The 16384-nt window shown below is 41.0% G+C and overlaps 1 protein-coding gene across 2 annotated transcripts in view; it reads right to left on the bottom strand.

The window, feature by feature from the left end:
- Window positions 1-5651: 5651 nt before the first annotated feature.
- The window catches only part of nlk2 (nemo-like kinase, type 2), a 106552-nt gene continuing 95819 nt past the window's right edge, over window positions 5652-16384 (bottom strand). For both annotated transcript variants that reach the window (XM_010876297.5, XM_010876208.5), the window contains exons 8-11: window positions 10956-11042; window positions 9720-9918; window positions 7540-7633; window positions 5652-6287 (exon numbers count right to left, since the gene is read on the bottom strand). In XM_010876297.5, the coding sequence (XP_010874599.2) occupies window positions 6233-6287; window positions 7540-7633; window positions 9720-9918; window positions 10956-11042 (435 nt within the window). In that variant the 3' untranslated portion in view covers window positions 5652-6232. The remainder of the gene's footprint in view (window positions 6288-7539; window positions 7634-9719; window positions 9919-10955; window positions 11043-16384) is intronic.

Here is a 16384-nt window from a genome sequence, read left to right as displayed (position 1 = left end):
TTTTTTTAGAACATTGTTTATCTTCTTTCTAGCCAAGAATGTCATTGTGTGGATCGCCTTGTTTACCCTGGGCATTCAAACGATAAAAACGTCAAAACGTAAATTGTTTGTTTTATTAAAATGCTTTTATTCTTAGACATTATCAGGAATTAGACATCACAAAATTGGGGAAATTTTGTAACCAAAAATAATAAATTTCAGCAACTAACTTTTTTGTTTCTTTATTTTTCTTACAATTAAGACACTTTTACATGTTGCCTTACAGTAGGGTACAATATTACTGTGGCAGTAATATTTCACTACCACTACTTTCAGTTGAACAGAAATTGGTGTCGTAGAAATGCAGTTATTGTCTGCAGTGGTAGCTCAGATATGTACACTCACCTTAAGGATTATTAGGAACACCTGTTCAATTTCTCATTAATGCAATTATCTAATCAACCAATCACATGGCAGTTGCTTCAATGCATTTAGGGGTGTGGTCCTGGTCAAGACAATCTCCTGAACTCCAAACCGAATGTCAGAATGGGAAAGAAAGGTGGCATGGTTGTTGGTGCCAGACGGGCCAGTCTGTGTATTTCACAATCTGCTCAGTTACTGGGATTTTCACGCACAACCATTTCTAGGGTTTACAAAGAATGGTGTGAAAAGGGAAAAACATCCAGTATGCGGCAGTCCTGTGGGCGAAAATGCCTTGTTGATGCTAGAGGTCAGAGGAGAATGGGCCGACTGATTCAAGCTGATTGAAGAGCAACTTTGACTGAAATAACCACTCGTTACAACCGAGGTATGCAGCAAAGCATTTGTGAAGCCACAACACGCACAACCTTGAGGTGGATGGGCTACAACAGCAGAAGACCCCACCGGGTACCACTCATCTCCACTACAAATAGGAAAAAGAGGCTACAATTTGCACGAGCTCACCAAAATTGGACAGTTGAAGACTGGAAGAATGTTGCCTGGTCTGAGGAGTCTCGATTTCTGTTGAGACATTCAGATGGTAGAGTCAGAATTTGGCGTAAACAGAATGAGAACATGGATCCATCATGCCTTGTTACCACTGTGCAGGCTGGTGGTGGTGGTGTAATGGTGTGGGGGATGTTTTTTTGGCACACCTTAGGCCCCTTAGTGCCAATTGGACATCGTTTAAATGCCACGGCCTACCTGAGCATTGTTTCTGACCATGTCCCTCCCTTTATGACCACCATGTACCCATCCTCTGATGGATACTTTCAGCAGGATAATGCACCATGTCACAAAGCTCGAATCATTTCAAATTGGTTTCTTGAACATGACAATGAGTTCACAGTACTGAAATGGCCCCCACAGTCACCAGATCTCAACCCAATAGAGCATCTTTGGGATGTGGTGGAATGGGAGCTTCGTGCCCTGGATGTGCATCCCACAAATCTCCATCAACTGCAAGATGTTATCCTATCAATAAGGGGGAACATTTCTAAAGAATGCTTTCAGCACCTTGTTGAGTCAATGCCACATAGAATTAAGGCAGTTCTGAAGGCGAAAGGGGGTCAAACACAGTATTAGTATGGTGTTCCTAATAATCCTTTAGGTGAGTGTATATTGACTGATCTTAAATACTCTTTTCACAATATTCAAAAGACTAAAAGTGTTGATTTGTGGATCCATCTTTCCTAAAGTGAGCAGGCTAGATTTGAAGGATTATTTGCCTGGCTAAAATACTGTATGAACCACACCACTTTCGTAACCATTTTTTTCAGTTCAACTCTGAGTTGACCAATTATCTCCCTAACTCCTTAAATCTCTTTTGTAGTATAGGTCACCTGAGCTAACAAGTTTGAATGCTGGTCTCTGGACCTCAATAAAGACCAAATGTGGCCTTCAGTGCAAAATTAGTCTGACATCCCTTCACGAACAATCTATCAATGCCTCATTCATCCAGTCTTACATTAGAATATCTCTCTCTGTCTACCCTGTAGGATAACTTAATTTGACAAACTGAAGCTTTAGTTTATATCCCTAAGACCATATAAAATCATAAAATGGAAAAACCTTCAGTGGATTTAATCAGCGCCTTTCAGAAAGGTTCAACATTTGATCTAGATTATAACGATATCACATTCTTGCATTCTCCAGACCTACTCAGTGATAAAACTATTGCTTCAAACAATGTTCAACATTTTTATTTTTCTCAAGAAATTGTGTTTAAATTCATTTACTGCTATACCAACATACAGTATCACAGACATTAACAGCTGTTGTAGATATTGTTGCATAGAGCACCTTTTAAAAGGGAAATGTAGATTGTCTCTATTTATATACATTTACCCTCAGTAGAAAAAATTCAATGGGAAAGCAATCTGATTTAATTGTACAGTATTTAACCCGTGTTCAGTTACACAAATGTCAATGTTTTTAAAATGCTTACATGGTTAAAGCTAATGTCATCCACTTGGTGGCAGTAAAACACCAGAAATAACACAATCAGGATGAAATCAGACATTATGTAGATTTGTCTGCCTCTTCAGGCAATGTTTTCAATGACAATGAGATTTTTTTTAATGAAATGGCTATTTTGACTGCCTTTCTGTATTTTGCTTATGTTTGTCTTGTGCCTGTGTTTTTAATTGCCTAATGTAACAAAGTTACAACATATTTTGCTATCTTGAAATTCAATGATATAGATTCCAATGATTACTTTTGGTTTTTCTTCCACTAATTTACACAATATACTGAACATTTTATAATTGAATGAAAAATATGTAGTTTCCATTAAAGCATTGAAGGCTGAATAGATTTATTTATGATTTATGAACACATTCTCCACTGTCAAACAATGATTCAAATTTAAATAGGGCTGGAATGGTAAAACCCAACAAGGGTATTAAATAACACATCTTATTATATGACAAATAGTCACAATTACTAAAAGTGAACATAGGATTTAGGTCAAATGTAAAAACAACAAATTAACAATATGTTACCCTAAGCGTTACAATTTGGTCTGATATTATCCAAATGATTTTCAGCGTTTTTCCACCAAGTGTTAACTTTGGGCTTTGTAGACATACGCAATCAAGATGCAATCTTAGTTTTTTATTGAATATTTTTTATTATTTCATTCAGTGTGTGGAAAAGGTGTAGATCAGTTGGATGATAACTGCGTAATCTTTTTATACATTCCATTTGAAGGCAATGTGCCAACAATGGAAGAGGTGTGTGTGTAGAATATGACTAGGCACTGTACACTACTGACCGTATTCAACAATTTAGGTCTATACTGAAGCTGGAAAAAAAAACAAGAGCCACAGCACTGACATTCTTTAAATGTCACATTTAATGAGTTTCACCACTGTACTTCAAATCTACACTTCTCAAAAGAGACCGGACATTTTTCCCAACACACTTGAGCACATCTTAGGAGTCAATTCCGGTCTCAATTTCACCTCGGCTTTAAGGTCCTTAAAAGCAGAGCTTTATAGATATATTGTATTTATCGTAAATTGTATTCAAATTACATTACCTCTGAGTATAAATTTCAAATGTCTTATAAAAATGCATGACAGCACAAGATGTAGTACATTTCCAAATGTTGCTCAATATCATTTGCAGGGTTCAAATTAGGATCTCTCACAGCACACACCATTGTATTTGTCTGGTATTTTTGTACACATCCAAAATTAGCATCAATGAGTTTTTGAACGTCATTCCAACTCAAAATATCTTAAAAAAAGATACTAACATCCACACAAATATATTACAAAGGTGGGGGGGTGGGGGGGCAAGTGGGGGTCATAGCCTATTAAATGCATGACTCAACGTCAACTAACAGTCTGAAATTGCTTGGCTATTGATAAGTCTGTTAATAGAGGATCCCACCTCTGACATTTTTTTAAATTGTTTTTCAAATGGGTGAAAAAGAAAATTTGCTGCTTTTTCATTTCAATATAAAAACTGAAAGGGACATTCAAGTTTATTTTTGTATTATCCACATTAAGTTATAAACTTGTGGAGGTAAACAAACCAAGTCATTGAGCTCAAGAGGTAGAGACCAACATTGTGAATCCTTTATATACATATACACACAATAATAAAGTTTTTCTCTAAAGGTAGAAGAAATAATAATTATAATGATAATAATGTAAAAGGCTTCTACTTCGGTATATCCACAGCTCTGCAGTACACACAAGACACAATTAACATAATTGGTTATGTGTTTTTTTGTTTGTTTTTTAATAATTTTTGTTTGGGATTATTTTTTTCATCTGCTACACATTCTAGTGTAGGGAAAAACATAAAAAAAGACAAAAGAAAATATATACATTTATATGCAAGTCTCAAAATTAAATAAAATGCACAGCCCTAAAATGTGCAGGCTAATAAACCTTTTATACAGCAGTACTGTCTGCGTTTTAATTTATTTGTTTTTTCCTCCATTGTAGATTTTGCTTTAAATCTATTTCTTATTCACGTATTTACATATCATATTCAGTGGATCATGAGAAAATATGCCATAGAATGATGACAAAAAGAAATAGAAAAAATTCTAATCTAAAAATATATTAAATAGTTATATTTTGAGAGGTTTTTTGGGGTCTTGGGGTAGGTGCACGGTGGGTGACAGTGAAACATGGATTTGGGGAGTCAGGCTTAAAGTAGACCTAATATTACTGAGTAATTATTAATTTATGTTAGTCATTTATGGAAAACTGTTTGACATCATTCCCTTGATAAGGTGACACCCTCAGCCAAGAAACTCACTGTAGTTAGTTAAATATATTAATGTGCACGTGAAAAGACATCTATAAGCAACATGCACAAACCTCTCGTTGGAACCCTATGGAATCAATTATCGGAATGGCAGACAACATCTCCGATCCCCTAGTATCCTAAAACAATTCTTATTTTTTCACTTTCTCTTATAATGAAGTTATTTTGGTTTGGCTGATTTTCATATGATTTTGCTCATCTGCCTTTGACTGTGTGGACAGGTATATGATGAGAGGATAGATTCAGCAGACATGGTAAAAGAACCAGTGAATGACTATGACTGTGTAATCTTAATCTGCCTGTTTGTATGGTAGGTTCACAGCGGTCTCAGACTCTCCAGGGAAAATGCATGACCCAGTAGCACCCCAACATTAACTTTTTGTTACTGTAGCACAATACCACACAAATATGTGCTGAATACCACAATATCAATATGTACCCTGAACTGTTTCTCCTCCCAGCCACATGCTACTAGAATATCCCTTCAGATCTCTTCAGCTCTCAGTGGTTCTTCTCTCCCACTAATAGTCTATTCTTGAAGCAAACCCATTCAAGGTTTTCCTCAAGTAATTTAGCTAATCCTGACACAACACCATACCTTCCACACGCCCGTCCATATTTGGATGGTGTGTGTGTGTGTGTGACAGGTGGGATCTGAGGGGTTCTGTCAATAAGTATCGCATCCAAGTCGCATGCAGAGCACACATCTCTTCACAAATACTGACTTCTAACCCGGGGGACACAAAGCACAGAACAACCAGCAAAGGAGCAGGACAAAATGGAACAAAATAAACAAAGAAACCCGCTGACTATACTGTTTAACAGTACACCACAAATAAATTAAAAGCTATCGCTCTAATTAAATGCTATGACTTCTCAGAGAGCGGGAGGTTGGGGGGGGGGGGTGGGGGGGTGGGGTTTAGAGTGAGGGGTGGTGGGTCTGCTAGCGTGACTAGGTACCGTCTTAAATCTCGTGCTATACATAAAAAGAACCCCCTTTCTGAAACCCCCTCTCCGTCCTTTAAATAAGTGATGACTATGCATGTATGGAAGTGGACGGGAGCTGTGTTGCCCTTGGGGACTGCAGGCAGAGACTAAAGGCACTCTGTAGCCTGCGGTTTCATCCCATCCCTGGCTTCACACACGCTGTCAAGCCCATGAGAGTGGCCCTTAAACCAGCTCTACATGATGGATGTGCGCACACGCATGTTGGTCTGCATCCATTTGTTGCTTCACCCCCCCAGAACAGCGTAGGCTTACACACTTGCATACATAGCCCCCTCCCCCCATAACCTAGTCAACAGTGGTTGGTGCGGTTCATTTGAAAACTTCATAGTTACTATTACAGTACACACACAGTGGACATTGTCCTAGACTCCAGTGAAATGCTACGCAGGTTGGGGGTTTCCTCTTGTCCTCAGTAGTCCAGCGCGGGGCCGAGGGCGGGGCCCGGGTTTTGGTCTGGCAGAGGCCATGGCAGCAGCTATTCCCAGACCAGGGGGGAGGGAGGCATCTCAGAGGGCTGGGCCACCGTGGAACTATCAGAGGGGAGAGACGGGGACCGGCAGAAAGACAGTGAGACAGAATAAGGGAGGACAGAGGGAGGTGATGCTGGCATGGACGCACCGCCTCTTTATGTGTTAGTGGGCAGCATGGCACCTACTGTAGATGATCTGCAGAAATAGCAATTAACTAATGCACCACATTCTTCCCCATAACTCACAAAATGTTGCCCAGCTAACTGGCTGGCCGATGGGGAAAATCACAAATCAGATGTTTTAGAGGAATAACAACGGCATGGACTGTCATTGGTTGCCAGTGGGCTGGCCAATAGAATGGAAGGTTATTGTTCACACTGACATGGAACACAGGTTTCATGCTGAGTCACCTCTTAAGAGTTCGGCCAGGTATAAAAAAAACCTCAAAATTATCAGAAATAAACAGCACAATGCAGTGTGAATGATCGCAGCAATAAAAGTGGAGATTTCTTAATGTTCCCAAAGAAACTGCATTTGACAAAATCTGAATGAGGTGTGTTTCTGTTATATCCGCTGTACAATAGCCTTGGGATGAGGTTAAGGTGTGGGAAGTGAGGGAATTTGCATAGATTCCGATAAAAAAAAAAATCATAATCTACCTCCATAATCTTTCTCCTCAATATCATGATATTCATTGTCATGGCGCTGCTCGAATTGCAGCAATTCCCAGTAGACTGGGAACAGTCAATGTCAAGATGTGTCCTTTGAAGCACATTCCATGCTGTTCTGTTTCTTATCACACTGCTCACCCAACCAGGAAGTACAGACTGAAATCAGTACAGGCCAGATGGAACACATTGTCTTGTTTTCCACCTTGATTGAGCTTACTGGCACCAAAGCCACCACAAGGAGTCACTGTAGAGTGCAATGATGGAAGGCATCCGTATTCACTTACTAACACACGCCCCCCACCACCACCACTACCACTATCAAAGGCAGATGTTGCTGGCCAATTGCAAGCCCTTCGCAATACATTTTGGCTAGGGCCCGAGTAGGACTACTCTGGTCTACAGTAAAAATGTATTGTCACAAGTCACAGACAAATCTTACCTAGGTGCTAGCCCTGCTCAAAGGACTAGGTCAAAAGAAGGTCCATGTTATCTAACAGGTTTTCTAAGTAGTTTGCTTTCTAAGTAGTTCGTTTTCACAGTAGCTAAAGTAAAAAACAAGTCCAAGCACTGAGGCATAGGGGCGTATCCATTTCTCATGAGAGAATATAGTGTGCTAACCAGCAGTGGCCTCTAAGTCTTACCTAATAAAGCTTTTGAAAGCGGCTGACTGGGGGTTGATGCAGAGCGGCACCCTGTTCCCCTTCTGCTGCTCCAGGATAAACTGGTGAATGATCTCTGTGGGAGACAGGTTGAGTCATAGTCAGCCAGATGACCCAAAGACACTGGGCATTACACACTTAAGGATCACACCTGGTTTCACAGGCTCAGCTCTTTAAAAGGGCAGGCTGAAAATGTTGTCCACTTAGGGTTGGGGGTGGTTCTACGGTAATAAATTGTTCCCCACAAGCCCCTCAGTAAACTGATATATGATAGCCCTTCTAAAAAGAAATACTTTATTAGTTTTAGTGAATTTCATTTCTCATCTAACGTGTTGTACAGTAAGTCTATGCAATAGAATGTTAACAGGCTGAAAGGAATGTTGACTTGGAACGTTCACATAAAAAAGAACTACTGTCTCAAACAACAATGGTACATTATATTGGGTTGACCTCATGTAGTAAATACTACTGATATTAGTGGATCCTGACTTAGAAACAGCTTTTTGATACAGTAAAATTACATTAGTATCCATTGTGTAAAGGCTGTACATTTTCCAGAATAACTGGCACTTCACAAACGTTTCAGATGTATTGAGCTATGTTCTGTTGTTTACTACATCCCTGCCACTCCAGTGACCTGTATTGTGAGGAGTGAACAGATTGCATTACAAACTTGACAACAAATCAGTTTTAAATGTAGTCATTTTGACAACCTCAAATTCTTGTAAACCAGTAAAACATATTGGCATGTGCATGTAGGTCTGCGGCCCCCCACGGGCTAGCTGCTAAAGTGGTGCTCTAGAGTCCAGTGCAGCAGTCTATAAACAGCCAGGCTACCAGGCAGGGTGGCTAATCTCTCAGGGGAAATAAAGGGCAAATGGATAGAGGGATGGGGGAGGAGAAGGAGGATAACGGGCATGAGGAGGAGTCAGTGGAGAGAGTGGTGGGAAGGAGAAGGAAAGAGCAGAAGGGAAGAAGGAGGGTAAGGGAAGTGGGGGGGGGGGGGGCAGGTTTATTTTAGGCCTCCTCTAGAGTAAGCCTGCTTTTAGAAGACAACCTCACTAATACCTACTGACAGGCCACCACTGATCTGGGTCTCCCCGCAGAGAGAAAGATGGGGGGGTGGGGAAGGAAAAAGAGAGATGGAGAAGTGGAGGGCAGGACAGAGAGAAAAAGAGAAATAGATAGAGAGATAAGGAGAGGGAAAGTGGAAGGGAGAGAGGAAGGTGGAAGTAGGGAAAAAGACAGAGGGAGAGAGTTTGAGAGAGTAAGAGAAGAGGGTGATGAAGATACATTTTAAATGTGTAAAGAGAGAGGCTGAGGGAAAGAGTGTGAGAAATGGAAGAGAGAGAGGGCGAAAGAGACAGTGAGAAAAAACAAACAAACAAAAATAGGAAGAAGTGCTGCTTCTGGGTGTATGACTAACACACAGAGGCATGTTGGGAACATGCTCTCAGGGCTAATTGGAATCAATTGTGACCTCAGGCATTCATAAAGGTGCCTGTTTACTCATCATTTTGGAACGCACTCCTCGTTTAGCTTGAAATGTCACAGATGGGGCTATCCAAGTGTCCTTTGGCTGGCTCAACATGTTGGAATGTTGAACATGTTCACGTGTGGTGCAAAGCAGAGGTAAGCTGGTTCGAGCCCAGTGTGAGGAAGACCAACAGTCGAGGAAGAGGTGCTCACTAAGCGGTAGAATGACGTCCGTAACACTAGGTTAAGTTGGGATAAGGCTTTAATGATGTCTATCTAACACCCCTGAACACATCAGCTTTAGCTAAAGCTTCTTCTTCGTCCACACACAGTGGAAAAACACGAGAGTACACAAATATATGAGAATGATAGGCCAAATGGCTCAGTAGATCTTGGTCATATTGATCTATATCTCCAGCACATTTGAGTTCGGTGTGCTTGCACACATCTAATCTTCCACTTGGAAAAAAGGAGGGGAAGAGGAGGGAGATCAGTAAAAGTACCCCAGGACAAAGGGAGGCATGCAAACATCTAACCAATCAGTGTGCCAACACAAGCAAAACGAAAGCTCGAAAATAATGTGCGCAAACTCGCGCACTCTTTAAAGTGGAAGTTCAAATTAACCCTAAGAAAGAGAAAACAATCTAAAAACACTATGTCCTGCGCTGGTTGGTGGACAGACTCACCTTTGACCTGTCTCACGGAGGTCAGGTTCTTCTCAAAGCTGTCATCGAACTTGGGATTGGTGACGGGCTCGAAGTCACTGGTGTAGACCCGGCCGGAGGAGGTGGTGTAGCAGCACTTACACATGCAGGTGTGGTACCTCAGCCGGCCCTCGTCCAGGTAGGGGTGAGCAAGCGCGTCCTTCGCTGAGATCCGCTTTGACTGGGGGGGTGGGGGGAGACCGAACACACACCCGTCACACACGCCACAGATCATGCGCACACCGACGGCGGAGTGCTGCTCTGCCACTCCAGATAGAATGGCCTGTTTGACAAAAGCGTTAGCCTCAACTGAATAACCCGCTGACTAGTCGGAAAAGTCCTGCTGTCGAGTAGCGGACCACGAATGGAGGGGGAGGGACGCGGCTGTCTGGTTTTGACAAACGTCAGCTTGTTTCTACACGACAGATCTCAACGAGACAAACCTGTACACACGAATGAAAAATCTAACAATTCTACATCCGCTAGGCCTTGTTAAGAAAAAAATCTGTACCTGATAGAGCTTCAGAATCACCAGGAAGCTCGCACACAGAGAGTGGTTTTCCCGCATTGGGGACCGTCAAAGGGTTACCAAAATGTCATATTTTCCTTTTAAAATCCTTGTGGACATTTTCGGTCCCCATCAGGTTAGTGTGTAAAATGTGAAGATGCACACAAACAGGGAAAACAGGGAAGGCCTACATGACCTGGGATGGAGAAGGTTGGTTAAGATCAACCAACCTCCCTTGCATAGGACAGTGGATAAGCAACGCTGCAGGGCATTAGGGTCAAAGGCAAAGCCCTTTAGGTGTTAAACTGGAAAACATTCACTGGGGGTCTGTCAATTCTTGACCCACGATTGGACACAGGCTTGAGGTTAAAGCTTGCTATTATAGCCAGCGACATCATTCATTCCCAGGTTGGACTGTTGACTCAAGTCAGTGACAGTGATGTCCAGGATTACCCGGTAAACTATGTACTACCAGAAGGAAATAGTCAAACGCTTTAAGAAAATGTAACGGGTTCTTCAGAGAGAAAAAAAAATTAAGTACCTGATTCACTCTGAGCAGTAGTCAAAGCTCTTGTATAGTGTGTTTTAAATCCCTGAAATATTACTTGTAATGCAGACATGATTTTGGTTTTTTGTTTCTTTGCTCAGACAGAAATGACATTGTATCTACTGTGGAGTATAACGTCCCAACATGCACACAAAGTACTCACCGGATCAAACACAAGCATCCTGCATAGGAGGTGGACAGCTTCATGGGTGGCCTGGCTTGACAGGGTGTACAGGACAGGGAGTGATGGCTACAACAACAGGAAGTTATAGTCAATCAACAACAGGAAGGTACAGTCAAATTTGACAAACAAAATGCCTTATAATGCCAGAATGTCAAGTATAATGGGATTTTGAGAATTGTGAAGATACCTTTGATGTCATGAAATGTACATTTCAACATCTCTCATATTTTGAAATATATAGGATATACCTTTGAAGGGAGTGTACTACTCTTTTTTTTTTTTTTTACAGCACCAAAAAACCTTGTGATTCAACGTGACAAGAAAAAAGTCAAGGGTTGGCTACTGAATGCATATTGCAATGTGGTTTGAACTGAATTGAGTTGCGGATCTAATCAGTGGCTTCAAAGCCCGTCACAACTCAACAAACCTTCACTTCCACACCTAATCTACGCTGCTGCCAAAAGTACCCATCAAAGGAGGGTCCCTTGGCGCTGTGTGTGGCTGACCTCTACCAGGAGGTGGAACCAAAGAACAATGAGCAAGTTATTTTTACACTAATTATCCTCCTTCTCTCCCAACACAAAATTGATTGAAAAAGCCTACCGGTGATCATTTCTTGTCCCTGATTAGGTTTTGCCAATGCGAGCAGATGCAAGCCCCGGCTGGTGATTCAAGCTCATCAAGAGATGAATTTATGTCACAACACTTAGTACTATACTTCCCCAGCAGGGAAGGAGAAAGGGAAGAGGGGCTTTCAGAGCTTCCGCCTCAGGAAGACAATAGACCTGATATGTTGACTGAGCATGCATGTGCCTTTCAGTGTGTCTGTGTTCCACTGAGTTGATTGCGATGTGTGAAGACTCCAACGTAATAATAAAAAATGTAACCAAGTTTTCAGGTCACAGAAAGTATAATTTCCACTGTTAACTCTGTGTGTGTGTGTGTGTGTGTGTCTTTGTTAGTTGCTATGGTGGCAGTGTGTAGGGCACAGTGCTGGGGTGAGAGAGAGTGCGGTGCTGCAAAGTAGCATTTGTAGGCATTAGCCAGGGATTAGCAGGGGATGACGTTCCAGACAGATGAAGGGGGGAAAGGGGGAGGAGAGGCTGGTCTGGACCTCTGTCCTTGCCTGACTAACCATCCACAGCACTCTGGCCAACTGATGATCTAATCAATTTTGATACTCTGATTTATTTATTTTTTGTTAGAGAAGATCTAATGGCAGATGATCTCAATTACAATTCACGGGAACGAGGGTGGCAATTTCAGACAATGTATTTAGCAATCGATAAAAGCAGCGGATTTCAATTCAGGGTGAGGCATCAGGCAACCTCTGTCCCATGATGATGGCACGGGCAGAAAGACGGACTGGTGACGTAATGGCCATGGCGCCATTTCAGACTAGACAGCAGTTAGAAACCAACTGTGTGAAAGAAGACCCTGACAGAGAGCCACTGAAGGCTCTGCTCAAAGGCAACACATGATAATAAGTAATTAAAGTATCTAGAGCTGATATGTTACACTGATTAACCAAACTTACATATTTGATAATTCGGTAACGAACAGTCATTTAGGTGAATTGTACTTAAGAAAAGTTGGATTCAGTTACAGTCTTTTGTAGCCCAAGGGCGATTCCTATTTATTTTATTTTTTTAAAGGAATGAGAAATAAAAAAAGTAAAAGGTTGAAGGTACACCCAATGCAACAAACCTTTGGAGCACAGATACCTGTTAATTGTTGTTATGGCCTTCACCTATGTTCCTGATCACCTTCCCTATTTAAGTTCATCCTTTCCTCAAAATGCACCTCAAATAGCATACTACGTACGTACTTTGCGGATGATTGTGAAGTATGTACTTTTATGTATATAGTAAGCTAGTACGCCAGTATTAGGACCGACTGGGACATACTACCTCGTCATAAAATTTAATCTCAACACTAGAAGAGTTTGTCACACATTAACATCACACCAAATTTGAATATTTAGCTGGACATAATAATGATCTGGCATACTAATCTGGCATACTATATATCATGCAAGCATGCGATTTGAGACAAATCCCTGAAGTCTAATGCCCTTTTATGGAGATTGGAGGGGCGTTTACCCATGCTAATTAGGAACAACTGGCACGCGCTTTCAATTGACGAGGACAGTGGGATTCATCATTATACGAACATAGGTGCGAACCCATGTGGTTTAAGAACACTTCATGAACCTGATGTAGACTTTTCTTAGGAGCTTTCTCAAGAATAAATTAAAAAAAAAAAAACATGGGAAGATATTGGTGAATGAGGCCCAATGCTATTATTTTCGATGAACTCTTAGATTTTTATAACTATTGTCTTTTTTCAGAACTGACACCATTTTCAACACACCGTCTTGACAAAGAAATAGAAAAAACTGATATTTCACGCTGAAAGTTGAGTGCCTGTATTTAAGATTATTTTTACAGCTCTATTTATGTTTTTTTTTACAATTTGTTTTTCTCTAAACCCTTCTGAGAAAGTCAGACTGCCTGGTGTTTTCTGCATCCAGCCGTCAGTAGTTATTGAGACTGGGTTGAGAAAGCAGTTCAACAATGAATTTAGTAGAGTTTCCCTGGTGCCTCCATACATGGCAACTGACTGGAAAGCTAGAGATAGTCGGCATGTGTCAGTGCCTCAAGGCCTTGTTTTTGTATGCAGACTGAGCTAGGTCAAGGCTTCCCTTTCTCACCCGGCCACAGCCAGCTTCTCAAGGACCCTAGAGCCACAGGCTAGAGGTGTGTGGGTTATCTTGGAAACTAAAACAAAAAAGGACTACGGAATGGATTGGCCAAAATGTTTATCTAAAAGCAAACTAGCGTAGATCCTTTAAGAATCAATTTTGTCTGTCTGTCCGTTCTTCTGTCCATTTCATCTCCCACACATAGTGTAGAGCTGATCTCATGCAAAGATGATTGATGATCACCAGAAAGGAAGTCATAAAAAGATGAGATGATCAATATGTCATGGTTTATATAACATCCCTGTCATTAACATTCACAATACACTAGTGCTAACCTAAAAACAACGATTACTGCTGTACTACACAGTACTATAAGGACTTCACCTGCCCAAACACACATTGCATCAAACAAGTGTTGATGTGGCCCCCTTGCTTTACAAAGTGCAGTGTTTAACGTGTTTTAGTTTGACAAAGAAACCCACAAGCCAGACAGACAGAACACTACAGTGTGGGAGGAGGGGAGACGAGCAGTAAGTCAGACCTCCCTTCCTGACTTACGAGAAAAAATTGTGCACTTAGTTTTTTCTCAGCTCTCTTTTTCAGCCATAGCATTGGGGATTTTACTCAGCACACCACCAAGCTGGGCTTCCTGTGTGGTGAAACCCATGTGACCCTGGTCCTCTCCCTCCTGCATTCCACCCTCTCCTCAATCCCCCCCCACACAAGAACAGTTCTTTACACTGTGACAAAAATGTGTCACCTAATCAGCATGGTGATATTTCCACAAACGTCTACCCCTCTGTTGATGCATACAGGTACTTGACACACATGTACAGACTAGAGCTGTAAAGAAAAACCAAAGATTTGCCTAAAAATGTTGCATCACTTTATCCTTTGCATTTATGTTAATGAAGGAAGCATGTAGATGGTAACAAACATTTTACAGCCAAATATCCCAGTAGAGTATTTTCACTACGAATTTAAGTGCAGGTTCATTGGCAGCCTACATTTCATTTCAGGACTGGGTTTTGTTGTAAATAACCCACCCATAAGCATAGTATTGTTAATTAATCAGGAATGTCTGCAATGTTCTCCCTGTCGCGAGATAACACATTTTCTCCATAGCCTAGTCTGCATTCGTAATCAATAGGGAAATGAGAATTCATAACATAACTGGGAAAAATACACTTCAATGGCTGTCCAGCTGGTAATTGCAAGTGGAAAGATTTCTCTGTGATCTCATTGTCTACTACTTTTACACAACTTCCTGTTTGCTTTGTGTTGACATGCTGTGCATTGCTTGCCACGTGGCCATGTGCCAAAAAAATTCTGAATTTACTCATTATATATGTACTAACTTGGCTAAAACTGGCAAGTATAGAGGACGGAGATATAGTTATTCATGTTGGCACGAAAGGTGTTAGGATGAAACAGTCAGAGGTTACAAAGCAGTGCATGAGCATGTTGAAGAGTGATGGATTCCATCCTAGCTGGAGTGGTGCTCTTATTTTATCTAGGAACATAGACAGGAGCCTCACTCCTGTAGCTGTACAATGAGATAGGGTGCAGTTCAAGCCCTGCTAGGATAGTGGAGTCCGTCTGTAGCAGGAAGGGGCAAACTTTTTGCCTCAGGGCCGACATCAGGATTTTTAAATTCAATGGAGGGCCACATTTGTTTTGTAATTTGTTAATCATAAATGATTTGTAGGCCAGAAAAATAATCAAAACTTTTATACAGTAGGTCCATTATAATGTCTAAATCATTTAATTCAGAATGGGCTGGTTTGTTATTTTCTCCCCTCAAAACAATTTTATTGCCTACAACGGGCCGGATGGAATTGCCTCATGGGCTGGATTCATCCCATAGGCCTTAGTTTGCTAACCTCTGCTCGATAGCATAGTCAGAGTGTAGTATTCTGCATTGAGACTGACTCTATCTAGCGTGAGCAAAGTACAACAAGGTCTAGTAAGATAACCACAGTAATCTTACTAGATTAAAACCCTCCTCCATTTCGGTCATGAGAAAAAAGACCATAATAACACCCCACATCTCAAAATGGGACTACCTAAAGTTAGATCCCTCGCTTCGAAGGCAATTGCAATTAAGGAATTAACCACTGACCATAAACTGGATATAATTGGTCAGTGTGAAACCTGGCTAAAGCCTGATGAACTCACCACCCTAAATGAGGCCTGTCCTCCTGGCTACACTAGTGATCATATCCCCGGTGCACCCGCAAAGGGGGAGGTGTTGCACTGCGGTGAAGTTAACTTGCAATTGAAGATTCAGGATTTAATCATCAATACCTCATCAACACAGCCTGGCAGAGAGACAGCAACTACATTTTCTGAATCTGCTGACAATAGCAGGCAACCAACACTTCCCTTGTTTCACTGTTGCATTCAATTTTCAAAAGACGACTTAACAGTCATGTCTACTTACCAGTCATATACCTTCGATCCAAATAACCAAAGGATATAGGTTTAGGGATAACGGACCTATCATCAACATATTTTAAGACAATTTTTATATTTAAGAAGTTATTATTTTATTTATTCAAATAAATGTTGATGGTTCAGAACCAATAAGTTTCATCCATATAACCAACAAATATAGCTTCAGGGACATCAGACCTATCATCAACATAATTTAGTTTGACAATTTTTATATTTTTGAATTTATTACTCATTGAAAGCATTTTTA

The sequence above is a fragment of the Esox lucius genome, chromosome 1 (genome assembly GCF_011004845.1).
Source record: "Esox lucius isolate fEsoLuc1 chromosome 1, fEsoLuc1.pri, whole genome shotgun sequence".
Classification (NCBI taxonomy): domain Eukaryota; kingdom Metazoa; phylum Chordata; class Actinopteri; order Esociformes; family Esocidae; genus Esox; species Esox lucius.
Note: the sequence above shows the minus strand (reverse complement) of the source record. Positions and strands in the feature narration are given on the sequence as shown.